The 17465-nt window shown below is 39.3% G+C and overlaps 1 protein-coding gene across 4 annotated transcripts in view; it reads right to left on the bottom strand.

Annotated features, from left to right (window-relative positions):
* The window catches only part of DNMBP (dynamin binding protein), a 110262-nt gene that overhangs the window by 69160 nt on the left and 23637 nt on the right, over nucleotides 1–17465 (bottom strand). For all 4 annotated transcript variants that reach the window (XM_020996791.2, XM_020996792.2, XM_020996790.2 and 1 more), the window contains exons 2-4: nucleotides 9030–9185; nucleotides 7049–7171; nucleotides 479–2482 (exon numbers count right to left, since the gene is read on the bottom strand). In XM_020996791.2, coding sequence (XP_020852450.1) covers nucleotides 479–2482; nucleotides 7049–7171; nucleotides 9030–9174 — 2272 coding nt within the window. In that variant the 5' untranslated portion in view covers nucleotides 9175–9185. The remainder of the gene's footprint in view (nucleotides 1–478; nucleotides 2483–7048; nucleotides 7172–9029; nucleotides 9186–17465) is intronic.

Here is a 17465-nt window from a genome sequence, read left to right as displayed (position 1 = left end):
CAACAGCCCTGTGGAGGCAAGAATAACTTGAGTACCAATAAAACCCTTATAAAAAAGTTTCCTTACAAGCTTCCTCACTTTTATGAGGAAACTGAGGCTGAGAGAGGTTAAGTCACTTTCACAGGATCTTCCAATTAGAAGGACAACGTTGAGAACAATTTAAGTTTTGAAAGAACCAGAACGGAGGCAGCTAGGTGGTACAGTGGATAGAGCACCAGCCCTGAAGTCACGAGGACCCGAGTTTAAATCTGGCCTCAGACCAAACACATGACACTTACTAGTTGTGTGACCCTGGCAAGTCACTTAACCCCAATTGCCTAAAAAGAACAAAACAAAAAAAACCCCACCAGAACTGAAACAGCTGAGTAACAGTTCTTTTTAAGTGAGAAATTATAACATATCCCTAGTTAGCCCAGTTAAATTTTTTACATGAGTGTATCATGAAATAAATATGACAATTCAATTCCATGTTCCTCACCTCGAAGGTGCTGGAGTTCCATATTCAGTCTTTCAATGTGATAGTCACAGAACTCCAGGTTCTCCAATGTCCCTGCCATTAGCTCTTCATCCTGTTTTTCTTCTAGCAACAGATTTAGCTCCTCTCGAGTCCTACTAAATTCCTCCAGGTCCTGCTCCATTTCCTGAATTCTGACAAGCAGAAAGGAACACTGTGAGTCTGGGCCCAGGGTCCTGTCCAGATAACTAGAGTTCTCTTTCTCTAATGTATCACAGTGAGGCTGAGTAGGAGGATGGAATTTGACTGATGTTAAATTCATCCTCTGTGGTGCCAAAGGAGGGAGAGGAGCTGGACGGGAGGGCCTCATTGAAAAAGATGGGGATTCAGGTTTCAAGTTCTGGTTCACCAATAAATGAGGAGGAGCAGATGCTGGAGCACACGGGCGGGGAGGTGGTGGCCTCAGCACCTTCCGCCTTCCAGGTGGCTCGTGGTGGGTTACTAGTGTGGGAGAACCACGGACAATATCCTTCTCAGAGCTAAAGTCCATGATTGAAAAGTGCCGGGATATTTTCTTGTCCAACTCTGCCTTAGGTCCAGATAGGCTCTTCTCAAATTGCGCCAACTGCTCTGTCAATTTAGAATCCAGATCAGTACTACCTTCTCCCTGTGGAAGGATTGGTACTGTAGTGACAGTTCCCTTGGCTTGCAGACCAGTGGGTATCTCCATGCCTTCTGATATACTGCTAAAGCCGGAGGAATGCCCTCTGGGTTTGTGTTGCTGGTTTTTAGTCCTGCTAGCTCCATCCTTGAGCTTAGGGCTTGGCTGACTGGACTTTGATAGTCCAGAGCCTGAAGTTGCAGAGCTGTTCTGAAGAGGGCTCATTAGACTCCCAAGGGCTTTGGGCAGAGAACATGTTTCTCTGATGAATACAGAAGGGCTATCCCTGTTCTTTGCTTCTGAAGGAAGAATGTCAAAGCATCCTTCTGAACTTTGGTGGCTCTCTGCTGCTTCCCTATTCAGCTGTGTCTCTTTCATAGTGTGCAAATGTAAGTTTTTCTGGAAAATGCCATCGATTGGTTTTGTGGAATTGGTATTAAGAAAGCCTTTGTTAAGAGGCTCTTCACAGCCTCTTTCTGGGCTTCTTAGAAACTCACCCACACCCTCCCTTTCGTGGAGAAGAATTTTATCTTCTTCACAATCAAAAGTCAGATGGTTCAGAGACAAACCAGATGTTTCAGAGATAGTACAAGTGGATTCCTCTACATCACATTCATGAAGCTTGTTCCTTTCCTCATGGACTACAAAGGAGGTTTCCGGGTTACTCAATGGAGCTATGGGACTCTTATTCTGATTGCTTTCCTGGGGTATATCTATAGCTTCCCCCATTGTTGCGCTAGGAAACAATTTTACAAATCTGTAAGGAAAGATGCCTGTCCTGCCCCTCAGTTTTCCTTCCAGCCAGCCATCTTCCAAAGTCCTCAGAATCTGGATCCTGTCTCCCACATCAAAGTCCAGTTCTCTTGGCTCCAGGGCTTGGAATTTATAGAGGGCAATACCATAAGCCTCCAATTCATTTTCATCCTCCTCTGGTCCTCTCTTCTTCTCTTCTTGAGCATCTAATCCACCATTAATAATGTATCCTGAGTTCTCTGTACTTACTGGTTCACTCACAGTCCTCAAGGGCCCTAAAAGTTCCACAAAACCTTCTGGGAATATACCTCTTTGGCCTTCAAGTTCCCCTTCAAACCAGCCCGGTTCAGGTATGCCAATAATGGTGATTATATCCCCTTCTCTGAAATTCAACTCCTCATCCAGTTGAGCAGAAAGTCCCATCAGTGCCCGGGCTTGGCCCATCGAATATTCAGGAATCTGAAGCAGGGTACGCTGAGATTCCCACTGGTGGCTTCTGGAGGAGAGGAAAAGTTCTCGTACACATGATGATGGGAAAAAGCCCTTGGTCCCCCAGTAACTCCGACCTTCTTGCCAGCTGGAGTTAAGAGGGCCATCTAGAACCACCAGGTCACCTAAAGCAGGAGAAGGAAAACAGATAATGACTATGCTATGACCATTCTTAGAGAATATCTTCAGTACACATTCACTAAACATAAGAGAAGCTTTAGGAATCTCAAACAAGTGAATATACTGGAATCTCCTTATAACAATGTCTTTGGGAGTTTGTGCTTTCAATTATTTCAAAGGTAAAAATGCATTATGATGTAAATTATATGTAAGAAAAATATTTATGATAGTTCAGTAACTAAATTCCTAGGAAATGGCCCAGGATGGTATCCTAATACAAAACTGAAGCCTTTGGCAAAAAGGTATTTGTACCCAGACGTGTTGGTGGTAAAGCTGAGAATGGGGCATACTGAATGGATTTTTTTATAAACTGATATTTTGATGTGACAGAAATACTTCCCCCTAAAGACCTAAAACACAGTACCTACACCAAGGATTATTCCTTGGAAACAGTTAAGTAAGACTGCCTAACAGAGGGATTATGACTCAGAGTACATCACTTGCCACTTTTGTAGTTTGCCATTTATTAAAAGCAAAGGATGTGGATTCTGAGAAGAAAGGATGAAGAGAGGAAATGGTAAAAAGGCAGATAGTTCTCTAAGGCTATAAAATACAAATAAATTGCTGGTCAGCATCAGTGAAGGTAGTTTCCACATTGAGAGCTCCCTACCTTGATACAGTCACAGAGACAAACGCTATAAATAAATCTTGTAGGTACACAGTTGGCAGCTACATAGTACAGTGGAAAGGGGGCTGGGCCTGAAGTCAGAAAGGCCTAAATTCAAATCCAACTGCAGATACTAACTAGTTGTGACCCTGGGCAAATCACTTAACCTTTGTTTGCCTCAGTTTCTTCATCTGTAAAATGAGGACAATAATAGCAGCTATCTCACAGAGTTGTTTTGAGTATCAAACAGTAATATTTATAAAAGTCATTAGTACAGTGCCTGGGACATAGGTGACACTATATAAATGTTTATTTCCTATTCCTTTCTCTAATAAAAAGTGACTGGCTCAAGGTCACATAGCCAGTGAGTTTGACACTTCTGCACTCACGTACTCACCACTGTCTCTTTCAAGGTTTAACATCCCTAGCTCTCTTAGCTGATGTTCCTATGATGGGATTTCAATTTCCCAAATCGTCTTCATCTTCCTTCTCTGGACTTCCTTCAACTAATCAGTGTCCTTCCTAAAATACTGCAAAGAGGTAACCACAATGTTCTCAGTATGGTCCGAGTAAGGTAAAGCCACACTAGCCCCAACCCCAATCTGAACGTCATACCTCTACTAATGCAGGATAAGATCACATTAGCTTTGCTGGCTGCCTTTACTTCTGACTCATATTGAGCCCCTTATAATCTCCAGGCATTTTTTTGCATTTAATTTTATTTCTTTAGTCTCCTGTTTTCATTTTTCAAATTATGTACTTAACAAACAACAAATAATACATAGTATTATAAAATAAAACAGAAAAAGAGGCTTTGATCTGCATCAATGAAGGAAACTGTCACTTTCTTTGGCTGGTAATTGTCATTGGAGGTACCATCCTTTAAGGTGTCACCAGACTTGCAAAACAGGTCCTACACTAGGGACAAGCAATCTGGGGCTTTTGAAATGGTTATGGGCAGCACTGTTGACATTTCTCTCCACATTCATCTTTTTTCCCCTTTTCTTTCTCCCTTTTCATTCCTGCTTCTCCCCCTCATTTTCCTTCTTCCCTGTGTGTTCAGTGATCAATGGCACCCAAAGCTAGGGCTTAATCCAGCTCTTGGTATTCAAGCAGAAAGAGAAATTAGCTTCTGTGTTTAAAGGCAGAACTCAAAAACACCTTGATTTTTCCACAGCCAATGGGAGGCTTATGGAAGATATAAAGGAGGGACTGGTGACACCTTCTGGAAGTCCAAGGGTGGAGCATTTTACTCTTCAGAAGGAGATTACAGTATCTAGCTATTCCCATCCATCTTACTGACCTCTCTAGGAGGAAGGAAAAGTAGGAAAGGTTTAAAAAGAGGTAGCATGAGCTAGCGCAGAGGCCTCAGAATTTTCCATCCCACAAGGCTCCAGGGCCTTCCATAATTCTTACCAGCCCATAGCATCACTCCACCAAAGACTTTTTTCACTCAAGGAAGAAGGGACAGACTAACAAAGTAGTACTAGTAGGCAAAACTGGGACGAGAGGGAGATGAGTGGGTGAGTGGTGGCAACAGTATGAGGAAAAAATGGGCATTACAACCTAAAGTCTTTATGTTATGAGAATAACAATCAATTTCAGATTCTGAGGAAAGAAAGGGATTTGTAACTATTATCCACAGAATCTGACTCCCCCCTAAGAAGATATAGGGGCTCTATTTATTTTTATATTCATATTTACCATACAAAATGGTAAATACAGCATAAACCCTTTAGCTTTTTTTTTCTTTTTAGAAGGAAAACTTTTACTTACGAATTCCTCTAAATCCTAAAAATCTAAATACATATCCCAAATAAAATATTCATATGTAAGTATCAGTTTCCTAAACTACACTTACCCTAAACTATTTAACCTACAATGCATGTTTTCTAGGACTCTCATGATCTATTTTCTAATAGTACCTCGTTCTAATACTTTGAACAGAGTGGACATTTAAATGTTGCTGATTTTAACACTTCCAACTCTCTTTACTCACTGCTATCATTCACTAGGAGGGTCCTGGGATCACAGAATTACAGAATGCTAGAAATTGAAGGCACTTTAGAGATTGCTGAATCCAATCCTCTCACTATTTTTACTTCAAGAAAATATTTCTTTACATAGAAACATTTAAAACCTATGATGAGTCCTCAGAAGACTACAGAGCAAAAGTGTCAGGTGTTTTAAATGTTTAATTGAGTTAGGTTTTGTGGGGTTTTTTGGTTTTTTTGTTTTTGCTAGGCAATGGGGTTAAGTAACTTGCCCAGGGTCACACAGCTAGTAAGTATTACGTTTCTGAGGCTGGATTTGAACTCAGGTCCTCCTGCATCCAGGGCCGGTGCTCTATTCACTGCGCCACCTAGCTGCCCCTTAATTGAGTTAGTTTCACAAAAATTCAAGAACTATGTTTAAAGGAAATCCATTCAACTCAAATATCTGTTTGTAAAGAAAAAAACTGATATGGTTAAATGAATCATATTCACATTTTTTCCAAGTTCTTTATAACAAGCAGGTGCAGTCCCTAAGACTATCTCCCAAACAGCCTTGTTTCACAGATGAGGACATTGAGGTTCAGAGTTAAAGAGGTAAAACTCTCTACTATCTATGCCACAAGCTGCCAGTCCCTTAGCCTGGCAGGTAAGATCCACACTACTGCGCCTTCAACCCCCCCCCACAGACTTCCTTCCTTCGTGCTGGTGCCTCTCAGGCTCTCTATACTCCAGAGTAAATTTTAGGTGAGAATACCGAGAAGCCATGATAAGCAATGGCCCTGCATGTTCCTGGATAGGAAGTGGTATAGAAGGCAAACATGAGTCAGGAAGAACACGTACCCTGCAGCACTAAGGGGAACAAAGAGTCTAGGGGCAGGAGCTGACACTCCTGGCCCAGGAGCTCATTAGCAGCTACTCATTTTGCTCATGTTGTCATTTCCCACATCTATGCCTCCACAAAGGTCAACCTTCGTGCCTCAGAGTGGCCCTCAGATCTCATTACCCGTTGAAATCCTTCTCTTTCTCCATCTCTGTTCAAATGCCAACTCCTCTCTAAACTCTTCCCTGATTCACAAACCAAAAGGATCTCTCTCCCCCCTCAAATTTTCCTCAAGTACTTCATCTAGAACTCTCTTTTGCCTCCATGACAATATGGTACAGTAGAAAGATTGATGGATTTGCAGCCAGGAAAAGACCTGGCTGGGTTCAAATACTATCTCTGATGCTGACTGGTTGTGTGATACAATTTTTGACACTTAGCTTCCCCTTCTGTAAAAAAGGAATTATCATACACTTAGTATCTACTTTACAGCATTATTGTGAGGATCAAAAAGTAATATAAAAAAGATACTTTTCTATGAATCTTCAAGCACTAAGCCAGCTCTTATCACTTATCACTGTTACTACTGTCATAAATAAATTGGACATTTAAGTACATTTCTAATATTACTCTCACATCACTGGATAAAATGTTCTATAGAATGTGTTTAGTGCTGAAATGTACTGACTTCAAATATGTCAATTTGAATTTTTTTATATCCCACATTTAGAAGTTGAAGGAAATCATAACAGTTTAGTTTCTAAGAAGCTGCAGGTACACGCCCGAGATTATGGCTAAAATTAGCTTCTTAAAATTACTGATTTCACGCTGGCCCCTAGTGATTGTGGGGAGAGCTAAATCTGTAACAAGACCTCCAACGACACCTAGGAACTAAAGAGTAGAATGAGACTGCTTTGTTATTCACTGTCTAACCCCTGCCTCTCATTTGTCTCTCTACCATGACAGAAGGTCTTCCTAGCTCAAGCCTGGGAACTTAAACAGGGCAAGTCTAGCCTAAGTCACCAAGCTAAGACGAATTCTCTTCATCTTAGCTAACGTAGTCTTTTCTATTCCCCAGGTCACAGTTTACCTCGATGGAGGGAGAGACTATCCATATCCTGGGATAAAAATTCAGAGATGCAGACGAAGAGTCTTTCTCCATGCTTCATACTGGGAATGGTCACGATCTCCACAAAACTGCTAGGGAATTGTCCTAGAAATAGAAACAAAAACTTCAGGCGTGACCTTTTCTTTTCCTGAAAGACAGGCAAAAACACATGACACTTTTCCCCTGAGACTATGTAGACTTCAATATGAACCAATTACTGAGCATCTGCTACTATCCAACACTGTTGGCATGAGGTAAGTACATAACACAGAAGACAAAGGGTCTATCTTCAAGGACTTCAAAATCTACTCTAAACAAGACTCAAAGAAAGAAAAATATATACAAGGTTAATTATTCAAATAAAAACATATACCTATTAAGTACAGCACTATTAATGAGGACTTTCTGAAACACCCGATCTGATTTTTATAAGAGTAACCTGGTGAATGGAAACCATGAAACTACTTCTAGAATGGAAGATAACTTGAGCAAAGGTAGACTAAATGTCATTCTACAAAGAATGTTCAGCATGAATAAAAAAACAAGTCAGTCTGACTGGAACAAAAGAAGACTGGAATTTTAAGAGATGAGGACATGAGGAAAGATAACCAAAGCAACTCAATGATCATAGTTAGGAGGTGCTGTTTGATGTAAAAGGCAATAGAAAGGCCCAGAGCATTTGAAGGACAAGAGTGAATTCTGGCTTCATTCTGGGAGGCACGGTATCCAAGACCAGGGAGTTGAAACTACCACTGTATTCTACACCCTGGTTAGACCATATCTGGAATGCTCTGCTCAGTTCTGGCCATCACATTTTAAAAAAGACATTTAACTGAAGGGTATCCAGAGGAGGGCACTCAGGAGAGTTAAAAACCTAAACTTCATGGCAGAAGATGACTAGTTAAAGGAACTAAGATTGTTTAGAGCAGAAAAGAGAAGGCTTAGGGAAAATATGTTAGTGGTCTTCAAGTATCTGAAGGACTAGCACAATGAAAGAAGGATTAGACTCATTCTCATGGCCCCAAAGTATAGAACAAGGAATGATCAGTAAAAGTTATAAAAATACAAATTTGGGCTTAATGTAAGAACAGACTTCCTTGATCAGATCTATCTAATGTGGAATGGGTTGTCTTAAAAAGTAGTAGGTGGGTTCTCTCTCAATAGAAGCCTTTAAGCAAAGGCTATATGGCCATCTAATTGATAATGACTGGGTTCTTACTCAGATGTGGATTAGACTTTCATTTTCTGGAAAGCCTTTAAGGTTCCTTCTGAATCTGAGATCTGGTTTTGAGAAGAAAAGTGATTTAGATTCTGAAAAGAGAAGCAGTTAGGACTGACATGGAAGAAAAAGAATTCATGGCAAAAGAGAAGGAAGGAGGAGATAAAGGTGAATGAAATTAAGGATAATGGGGGTAGTTGGCATCAAATGGTCTCAAACTGCTCTCCTTAAAGAAAACAGCTAAGTCATCACCAATGACAAAAGATGGATGTGGGATAAGAGTTTCATCCTCACTGACATACAGGATCACATATTTAGAGCTGTAAAGAACCACAGAAGTCTTCTAGTTCAACCCCTCAGGTCCAGAAGGGTTAAGTGACTTATCCAGGGTCATGGAGGCAGCAAGTATCAAAACTGGGTATGACTTAAGACCTAGCACTCTTTCCCTAAATAATGCTGCCTCTCATAGAGTCCTCTTTTCAAATAAAGTTAAGTACTGTTATAAGAATATTGGGTACCCTGTTCATTTCTGAGCTTTCTTCCCCTATTTTTCATTTTTTAAGCTTTTATTTAGTATTTTGTTTTTCCCCAGTTACATATAAGAACAGTCTTTAATATTTGTTTTTAAAACTTCTGAGTTCCAAATTCTCTCCCTTCTTCCCCCTCCCCCCGATTTTCACTTTAAATTATAATCTGGAAAGGAGTTAGACCCATTTTGTATATGGTATATAAGTGATCTCTTACCTGTAACGTCCTCTTTCTTTCCTAAGAGCCAAAATTCATCTACTACTTCCAGCACCTCAATGACATCCCCTACAAATAGGGGTAATTCCTCCGATACGCTTGGGCAGAAGTCAAAGATAGCACGAACCACTGAGCCAGGTTCCATGGCTTAGAAACCTGAAAGGATAAAAAAAAAAGTACTATTGGAAACTGAAAAGGTCACAGAAACAAAACTACCTTTTTTTTTTTTTTTTGCTTTTAGGCAATTGGGGTTAAGTGACTTGCCCAGGGTCACACAGCTAGTAAGTTTCAAGTGTTTGGTCTGAGGCCGGATTGGAACTCAGGTCCTCCTGACTTCAGGGCCAGTGCTCTATCCACTGCTCCACCTAGCTGCCCCTAAAACTACCTGTAGAAAACATAGTTAGTCCACGAGTTAGTCAATGAGATGTGTGGATATCACTGTCCTATTCTGAGGGACATCCATAATAACAAGGCTGATTCTTACTAGACCACATGTAACTTAAATTTACAGAGTGCTTTTTAACCTTTCAAGGTCTTTTTCTGGCTGGATTCAATGACTGCTCTTATAAAGTAGGGGGACAACAGATACTCCCCAGGGGTGGGGAACCTGTGGCCTTCTAGGTGCTCGGGGGTATTCTTTTGACTGAGTCCAAGTTTTACAGAACAAGTCCTTTTATTAAAGGGATTTTGTTCTGTGAAGTTTGGATTCAGTCAAAGGGCCACACTTCAAGACCTAGAGGGCCACATGAGGCCTCAAGGCCACAGGTCCCCCCCTCCGTCCTCCCCCCCGCATACACATGAGTTTGAACAGATACCTGTCAGTTAATGTAGGTTTGCACTTCACCAGAAGCAGTTGATAGACTGGATCAATTTAGAAAAACAGAAGCAGCACCCCTATATCTGTACAGACAGGAGGGCTTCCCTGTCTCCAGTGTCTCTCCATGCCAGTCTATACTTCACTCACATACAAAAGTGATATTCCTAAAGTGCAAGCCTGTGTCACCCCCTCTTCCCAATAAACTTCAGTGGCTCTCTATTAACTCCATGATCAAACACAAAGTCTTCTGTCCAGCTCGTAAAGCCCTCATAATTTGGACCCTTCCTGCCTCTCTAATCTCCCTATACTTTACTCCCTTCTGTGTACTCTAGGATTCAGCTACATTAGCCTCCTTCACATTCAATATTCATCTCTTGACTTTGTGTCATTTTACTGAATGTCTCCCCTGCCTGGAATGCTCTCTCATCCCCATCTCCTGCCTTGCTTGGCTTCCTTTTAAACTCATCTCAAATCTTACTTTCTGTAGGAAGGCTTTCCTTGTCCCCTTCAATGCTGGTGCCTTCTCTCTGAGAGAGGGAAGTATTTACACTAGAGATATACTTGTATCTACAGAGTTGGCCGCTAGGTGGTGCAATGGATAGAATACTGGGGATGGAGACTGGAAGACCTGAGTTCAAATGCAACTTCAGATCTTTAGCTGTGTGACTGGGCTTAACCTTTGTTTGCCTTAGTCTGCTCCTCTGTAAAATGGGGATAATAATAGCACCTACTTCCCAGGGTTGTTAGGAGGATCAAATGAGATAACAGTTGTGAAGGGGACAGTTCCTGGCAAAATAGTAAGTGCTATATAAACATTGGCTGTTTATTATTATTGTTGCTATTCACATGCTTTCTTCTGCATTAGACTGTGAGCTCCTTGAGGGTAAGCATCATGTTTTTGTTGTTGTTTTTTTTTAACTTTCTTTGTATCTTCTCCACTTAGCAAAGCCTGGCACCTAAAAAATGCTTGCTGACTGATTGATCAAGTGACCTACTTTTATATGGTACCTCACATTCCACTCAAGTAACTGAGCCTTTAAAAAAAGAAATGGCAACAGGTAAACGTATAAATGGTTAAGAAAATGCTATCCAGACAGAAAATGCTTTACAAATATTACAAGAACATGTGGGGTGTGCACATAAATTGTGTCTGCCTCTTATATACTAAGCTTCTTAAGGAGAACATATGATTATCACATTGTTCAGTATCCCGACGCATGTATGTCACTCTCAATATTAGAAAGAGAGAAACGAAGAGATTTATCTCTGCAAAGGGCATTAGAGATCATCTAATTTAGGGATTCTTAACTTTTTCTGTGTCATAGGCCCCTTTGGCAATCTCATGAAGCCTAAGGACCCCTTTTAGAATAACGTTTTTAAATGTATAATGGAAACCAATTATACTGAAACACGGTTATCAAAATATTTTTTTAAAAACAAGCTCACAGCCCCTAGGTTAAGAACCCCTAAACTAGTCCAATACAACATCTACATGTATATAGTCACATAAGATTAAAGCTAAGGTCTTTCAGAGCCTTTTTAATGAGAGCTAATGATAGTAAGGTAGTATCACCCCACATAGTTTATAACCTCAGGGGAAAATGTTAAGCACATACATTCAAGTGTCTAAAAGAAATATCTCACAGTTTGAATCGTAAACTACAGAATTAAACCTTGGATATCATACTATTTACATTTCTTGGGGAATTAAGGTGAGATAGCTTATGTTGATATGCCTTAAACTCAAAACTGATCTAAAAGCTCCTTAAAAGAAAAGATTTAGGGTCATCTGCAAGAAACTTCAGAATGAAATCAGTACTGATTAGAGAAATGCAAATTAAAACAACTCCACTCCACATCTATCAGATTGGGCAGAAAAGGAAAATGACAAATGATGGAGGGAATGTGGGAAAATTAAGCCACTAATGCACTGTTGGTAAAGTTGGATACTGATTCAACCATTCCAGAGAGCAATTTGGAACTATGCCCAAAGTGCTATAAAACCATACATACCTTTTGATCAAGCAATATCATTACTAGATCTGCATCCCAAAGAGATAAAAAACACAAAGGAAAAGGACCTATATGTACAAATATATTCATAGCAGCTCTTTTAGAATTGAAAATTGAGGGTATGTACATCAATTGGGTAATGGCTGAATGAGTTGTATGTGATTGTGATGGAATATTACTGGGCTATAAAAAATGATGAGCATGATGCTTTCAGAAAAACCTGGCAAGACTTACATGAACTGCTGCAAAGTAAAATGAGCAGTACCAGAAAAACACTGTATATAGTAACAGTAATATTGTATGATCATCAACTGTGAATAACTTAGCTATTCTCAGCAAAATCTAAGACAATTCTGAAGGACTTATGATGAAAAATGCTATCTTCAGAGAAGAACTGACAGAGCCTGAATGTAGATTAAAGGATAATTTTTCTTTACTTTCCTTATTTTGGTTCTTTTTTTGTCTGTGTTCTTTCACAGCATGACTTATATGGAAATATGTTTTGCATGACTACACATGTATAACCTATATCAAATTGCTTGCCTTCTCAAAGAGGAAGGGAGGGGATTGGAGTGAGAATTTGGAACTCAAAATTTTGAAAAAAAAATGTTAAAAATGTTTTTACATGTAATTGGAGAAAAAATAAAATACTGAATTTTTTAAAAAGAAATTCTGGAATAGAAAGAAAACTTATTTTATTATCTTTGACTTCATATCCCAGTATGAAGAGGAAGAAAGGAGCTATGAAGAACATTTCCCACATCTCTCTGCTTTCTCCCCCCACCAAGACATTTCCTACAATTTTATTAACCATATAAACTACAATTAGATATAGAAAATGCCATTTTTGCAGGCACCTATAAATTTAATACATAGTATTACAGTGAAATCTCATCTGGCAAAAGTGAATTTTCCAGATACTTAAAACCTTTTGAAACTTGAAGGCTTCCAGTGACAAAACATGGTTTATTTTAGTAAATTTGATAGAAATCTTAAAATGTTTTATTCGCATTCTTGCTTTTTTACATGTAATCTTTTCTCTAAGACTCAGTATTATGACGATCTCCTAGTGTACTATGTTGCAAATTCTGATGGCTTTTTTGTTCCTATTTCTCTTTATTTCTTATCGAAATGAGTTTACCTATTAATAGCCTCTCGGGCTTTCTTCTAGTTTACCACTATAAATTTATCTACTTGTTACCAAACTTCATGCTCATAGTCACTTACACATTAGTGTGAATAACTGCCACATCTTTCTCAACATTAGGTTTTGATAAGGGGGAGAGGGAAGGAACCATGAAGAAACTGAAGCTGAAAGAGAGAACTGACAAAGGAAACCATTGAGGGAAAGGGGTAACACTTCAAGGTGGGGCTTTGGCACTGCTCCCAAAACATCTTCCCCATCTACATTATCTATCACCTTTGGGACAAAGAGCACGTGGGACATTTTGTTCTCTGAAAAGCCCCTAAATGCCATCTGCAGTTTCACTGCCTGCCACCTGTTTCTCCCTGGGACTCACTCCGATCCCCAGACACCCAGAAGCAGGAAGCTCCTTAAAATCACAGAACTGATGTTGCCTCATTTTCCCCTGCGACTCACTGCCAGTCAGCTCCAAAAGAAGCATGAAACCTCCTAAGGAGATACAAGATGAGCTCACTAATCAGATGCTTCATCACAGAATATCCTTTCCTATCCAGGACCCTATTATAAGAAACACTCTCTTTGGGATACCTTTTTTATTGGGACAAGTCCTCCTTTTCATATTCCTTATTGCACCACTTTCTAAAAGAAAACAGGCCCTCAAAAACCTGCATTACCTACCAAATGGATACAATCTTTTAGAAGATTCCCTTCTAAAAAGTTGTATCTTCCTATGCAAAACACCCTCAACCTAGAGAAGAGTTCCTGTTTGCCCTCTGATAAAGTAAATGTCATTGGATGAACATTACCCACCTCAGCTCCTTCTACTTCTTGGTTTTCTAGGCACAGTACTCCTAATTCTGGACTTTTCTTATCTCACAAAATTGGCTAGAACAATTTTTCCTCTTACCCATTTCTGTGTATATACTCTTTTACTTCTAGCCATTTCTTCAAGACCAGGATGCCCACCCTTAAAATTCCCAAAGGGCTTGATGCTGGTTTGAAATGATTAAGTCCTTTTATAATAACCCCTAAGATTTCCAAAGAAATAATTTTTAAAATGTAAATGCCAGACCTCATTCCAGAGAGGGAGTTAAACAATGTGGTAGGAGGCTTCAGAGACTTTTCAACAATTCTTTTATTCAGTATAGATATACTACATATTTCCAAAGATTGCAGACACACACATTCCCGCTAAACCTACTGAGGCCATATACTCTAAACTTTTGACTGAGATCAAACAGCTTCTAAGCAGCTCTAGGTCCTGCCATCTAAAGGGTCTGAAATTGGATAAAAGGCTGCTTTAGAAAAAAAGTGAACAAAGGCAGGAACAGATATATCATGGACACAAAACTGAATTTCCTACTCTTACCATTCCAAATACTAGGTCATAGATAGGTCATGGAGGAAAAATGTTTATAAAGTTTTATTAGAAATGCTGAAATATATGTATTTGTTTTCTGGAGCTCTTTTAAAACAAAAAAAAAGCCTCATGTATAACTTGACTTGCTCATAAAATTATCAGGTTTAGCATATTAAATTGAAAAGTATAGTTTATTCAGATCACTATAAATCATTCATCTCTGCCTAGAACTAATTGTATTTTTGTTATGATGTAGCTAATTAGTTCTGGGCAGTTTATAAGTAGCAGGGAAAATTTTTAGACCAAATACTCTACATGATAGAAAAACAAAGTTACACAGAAATCTGGGCTTAGTGTCCTCTGTAGCGTTAAGTGCTTGTTTCAGAAAAGGAAATAAAAAAGATAGACCCCTGATTTTCTTTCAAAACACACACACACACACACACACACACACACACACACACACATCCCCACCCACCCACCACCACCACAAAATACTAAATGAACTTTGTCATATGGACCTTAATCTAATCAGCTGAACTTGCTGAGCCATTGTTAGAACTATCTGCTTCCTGGGTACGCTGTTTTCAACCTCACACGCTTCTAAAACGTACAGCTTGGCCTGGCTGGACTGAGACATAACTCTTTCACATACTCCCTTTATTCTATTTCTTCCTTGGTGTTTTTCTAAACATAGACATTCCTTTCGCGTTTTGGAACATGGAGGAATCTAACACAAGACATGTCATGCAAGGTCTTGCCAATATGTTGCTGGAAGGAATTGAGATGAGGCAATGGTATATGATGAAAATTGATCTTACATTATTCATAAATACATTTTTTATTGTTTGCAATTATGTTCATGTGGGGAGAGGGGTTAAGAAAACTCCTTGAAGGAGAAAAAATCTTTGTTTACTAACAGTTCTCAGATTATTCCTGTTGTTCTTCAAGGCTTTCACCTCTCTGCCAGGAGAAGCTTTTCATGGTCTATATCAAACCATCCATCCATCAGAACTCAACAAGCATTTATTAAGGCAATGTTCTATATCTTCTAACTACCTATCAAATTTGTATTATTAGAAAAGATATCCCAAAGTTAACATCTCCAAAACTGAACTCTATCTTTCCCCCAAATTCTCCCCAATTCAAAGCTTCCCTATTTCTGTTGAAGATACCACTATCCTTCCAGTGCCTCAGGTTAATAATCTTAGCATTATCCTGGCCTCCTTACTCTCCTTCATTCCCACAAATCCAATCAACTGTCATATATTACTCCCTGCCACAAGTCTCCCACCACTTCAGTCTATCCTATACATGAGAGGTGTCAAATACACTGCCCCTAGGACACACTGATCCACAATACTCCCAAGCAAGATTAAAATCCAATTGGCAAATATTTAAAAAAAAAATACAACAGAACACAGATAATGTTAATATGTAGTTTTCCAAGTCAATATTCAACCAGAAGAGATCCTGATGGATGGTTTAATGGCCCCAGTTCTATTTGAGTTTCACATTGGGGCTACTACTACTAGGATTACCAAAGCAATTCTCCCTACAGGCATATCTGACCATGAAACCCCTTACTCAATCTATTCTAGTGGCTTCTTATTGCCTTTAAGATAAGACATACACAAACACTGCTGTTGGGTTTTTAAAATCCTACAAAGCCTGCTACCGTTCTATCACTGAACATTATTCCTTCTTCTCTCTTTGGCTGCTAGCCATCCAAACTAGCTCTTTTCCCAACTCTGACCTTACTGGTTTTCCCTCAAGTATAAAATATTCTCCCTCTTTACCTTAGCTTCAGAGTCCCTTTCTTCCATTACGATGCAATTCAGATATCATCTTCTGACTTTTATGGTCCTTAACACTAATGTTCTTTCTCCCTCTAAAATTACCTTTTATCTAGTGGTAGTCATTCATTTTATATTTATACTGTATGTATTTATTCATATGCTTGTTTCCTCCCCCTTTAGAATGTAAGTTCTTTGTAAGCAGAGATTAAATAATTTCTTTTTCTTTTTTGTCTTTTTTTGGTGAGGCAATGGGGGTTAAGTGACTTGCCCAGGGTCACACAGCTAGAAAGTGCATGTGTCTGAGGCTGGATTTGAACTTATCATTTCATTTTTTAAACTTTTATCCCTAGCATCCAGCACACACTGCCTGAGGCACATATGAGGTGCTAAATAAGTACTTATTTAGTAATAAAATAAAAAAAAAACCCAAGGTTGGTGTCAAATCCTTCCTTTCACAGGCAAGTCAAACAGAATACTGTACTGGCTACTTTTCTGTAGAGCAAAACTTTGGATGTGTCATCTGTAAGTCAAAAAACCAGTGATTCTTAGCATCACTTGCAGCCTCTAGAACAGCTCCATGTTGCTGCTGTTATTGTTGTTAATGGCAAAGCTACTTTTCTTTTTTCCTACCTTAAGACTCATCTGAGAAAGAAGACTAGTACTGATAGGGACACTGTGGATGTCAGAGGGAGCTGATGCTTTCTGGGAAACCTAGGGAAGGTGTAATCTATGAGCTGGAGAATTAATCTCTATTGATAAGGTATCTTAGTTAAATTAAACAGTCACTACTAAATGAAAACTAATTTAAGTGTGACAATGGTCATTTAGTGCAAAACAAAGAATAAAAGGGTTGTAGGAGATTCTTCTCCAGAAATTATAAGAGTGAACCTAGTTCCAGAGTACTTATTAGTCTACAACCTTCCCTCCTCCACCAATCACAGCCATTTAACTCATTCAGTCCTTTCCTTTCAAAAGCACTCAATTCAATGTGAAGTAGCTCCTGTTGGCTGGCTAGTAGGTGTAACTCCCAAAATGCAGTTTAAGTAATATATCAAAGAAACTTCAGAGGCAGCTAGGTGGCACAGTGGATAGAGCACTGGCCCTGACGTCAGGAGGACCTGAGTTCAAATATGACCTCAGGCCAAACACTTGACACTAGCTGCGTGAACTTGAACTTAGGCAATTCACTTAATCCCAACCGACTAAAAAAAAAAAAAGAAACTTCAGTTTCTAGCTATGCCATTCTTGCAAAATTTACTGAAATCAGAATGTGATTCTCATTTTAAAAGGCTGACTCATTCTT

Source organism: Phascolarctos cinereus, unplaced genomic scaffold (assembly GCF_003287225.1).
Source record: "Phascolarctos cinereus isolate Bilbo 61053 unplaced genomic scaffold, phaCin_HiC Scaffold_3;HRSCAF=262, whole genome shotgun sequence".
Taxonomy (NCBI): Eukaryota; Metazoa; Chordata; class Mammalia; order Diprotodontia; family Phascolarctidae; genus Phascolarctos; species Phascolarctos cinereus.
The sequence above is the reverse complement of the archived record's forward strand: the minus strand, read 5'-3'. Positions and strand labels throughout refer to the sequence as shown.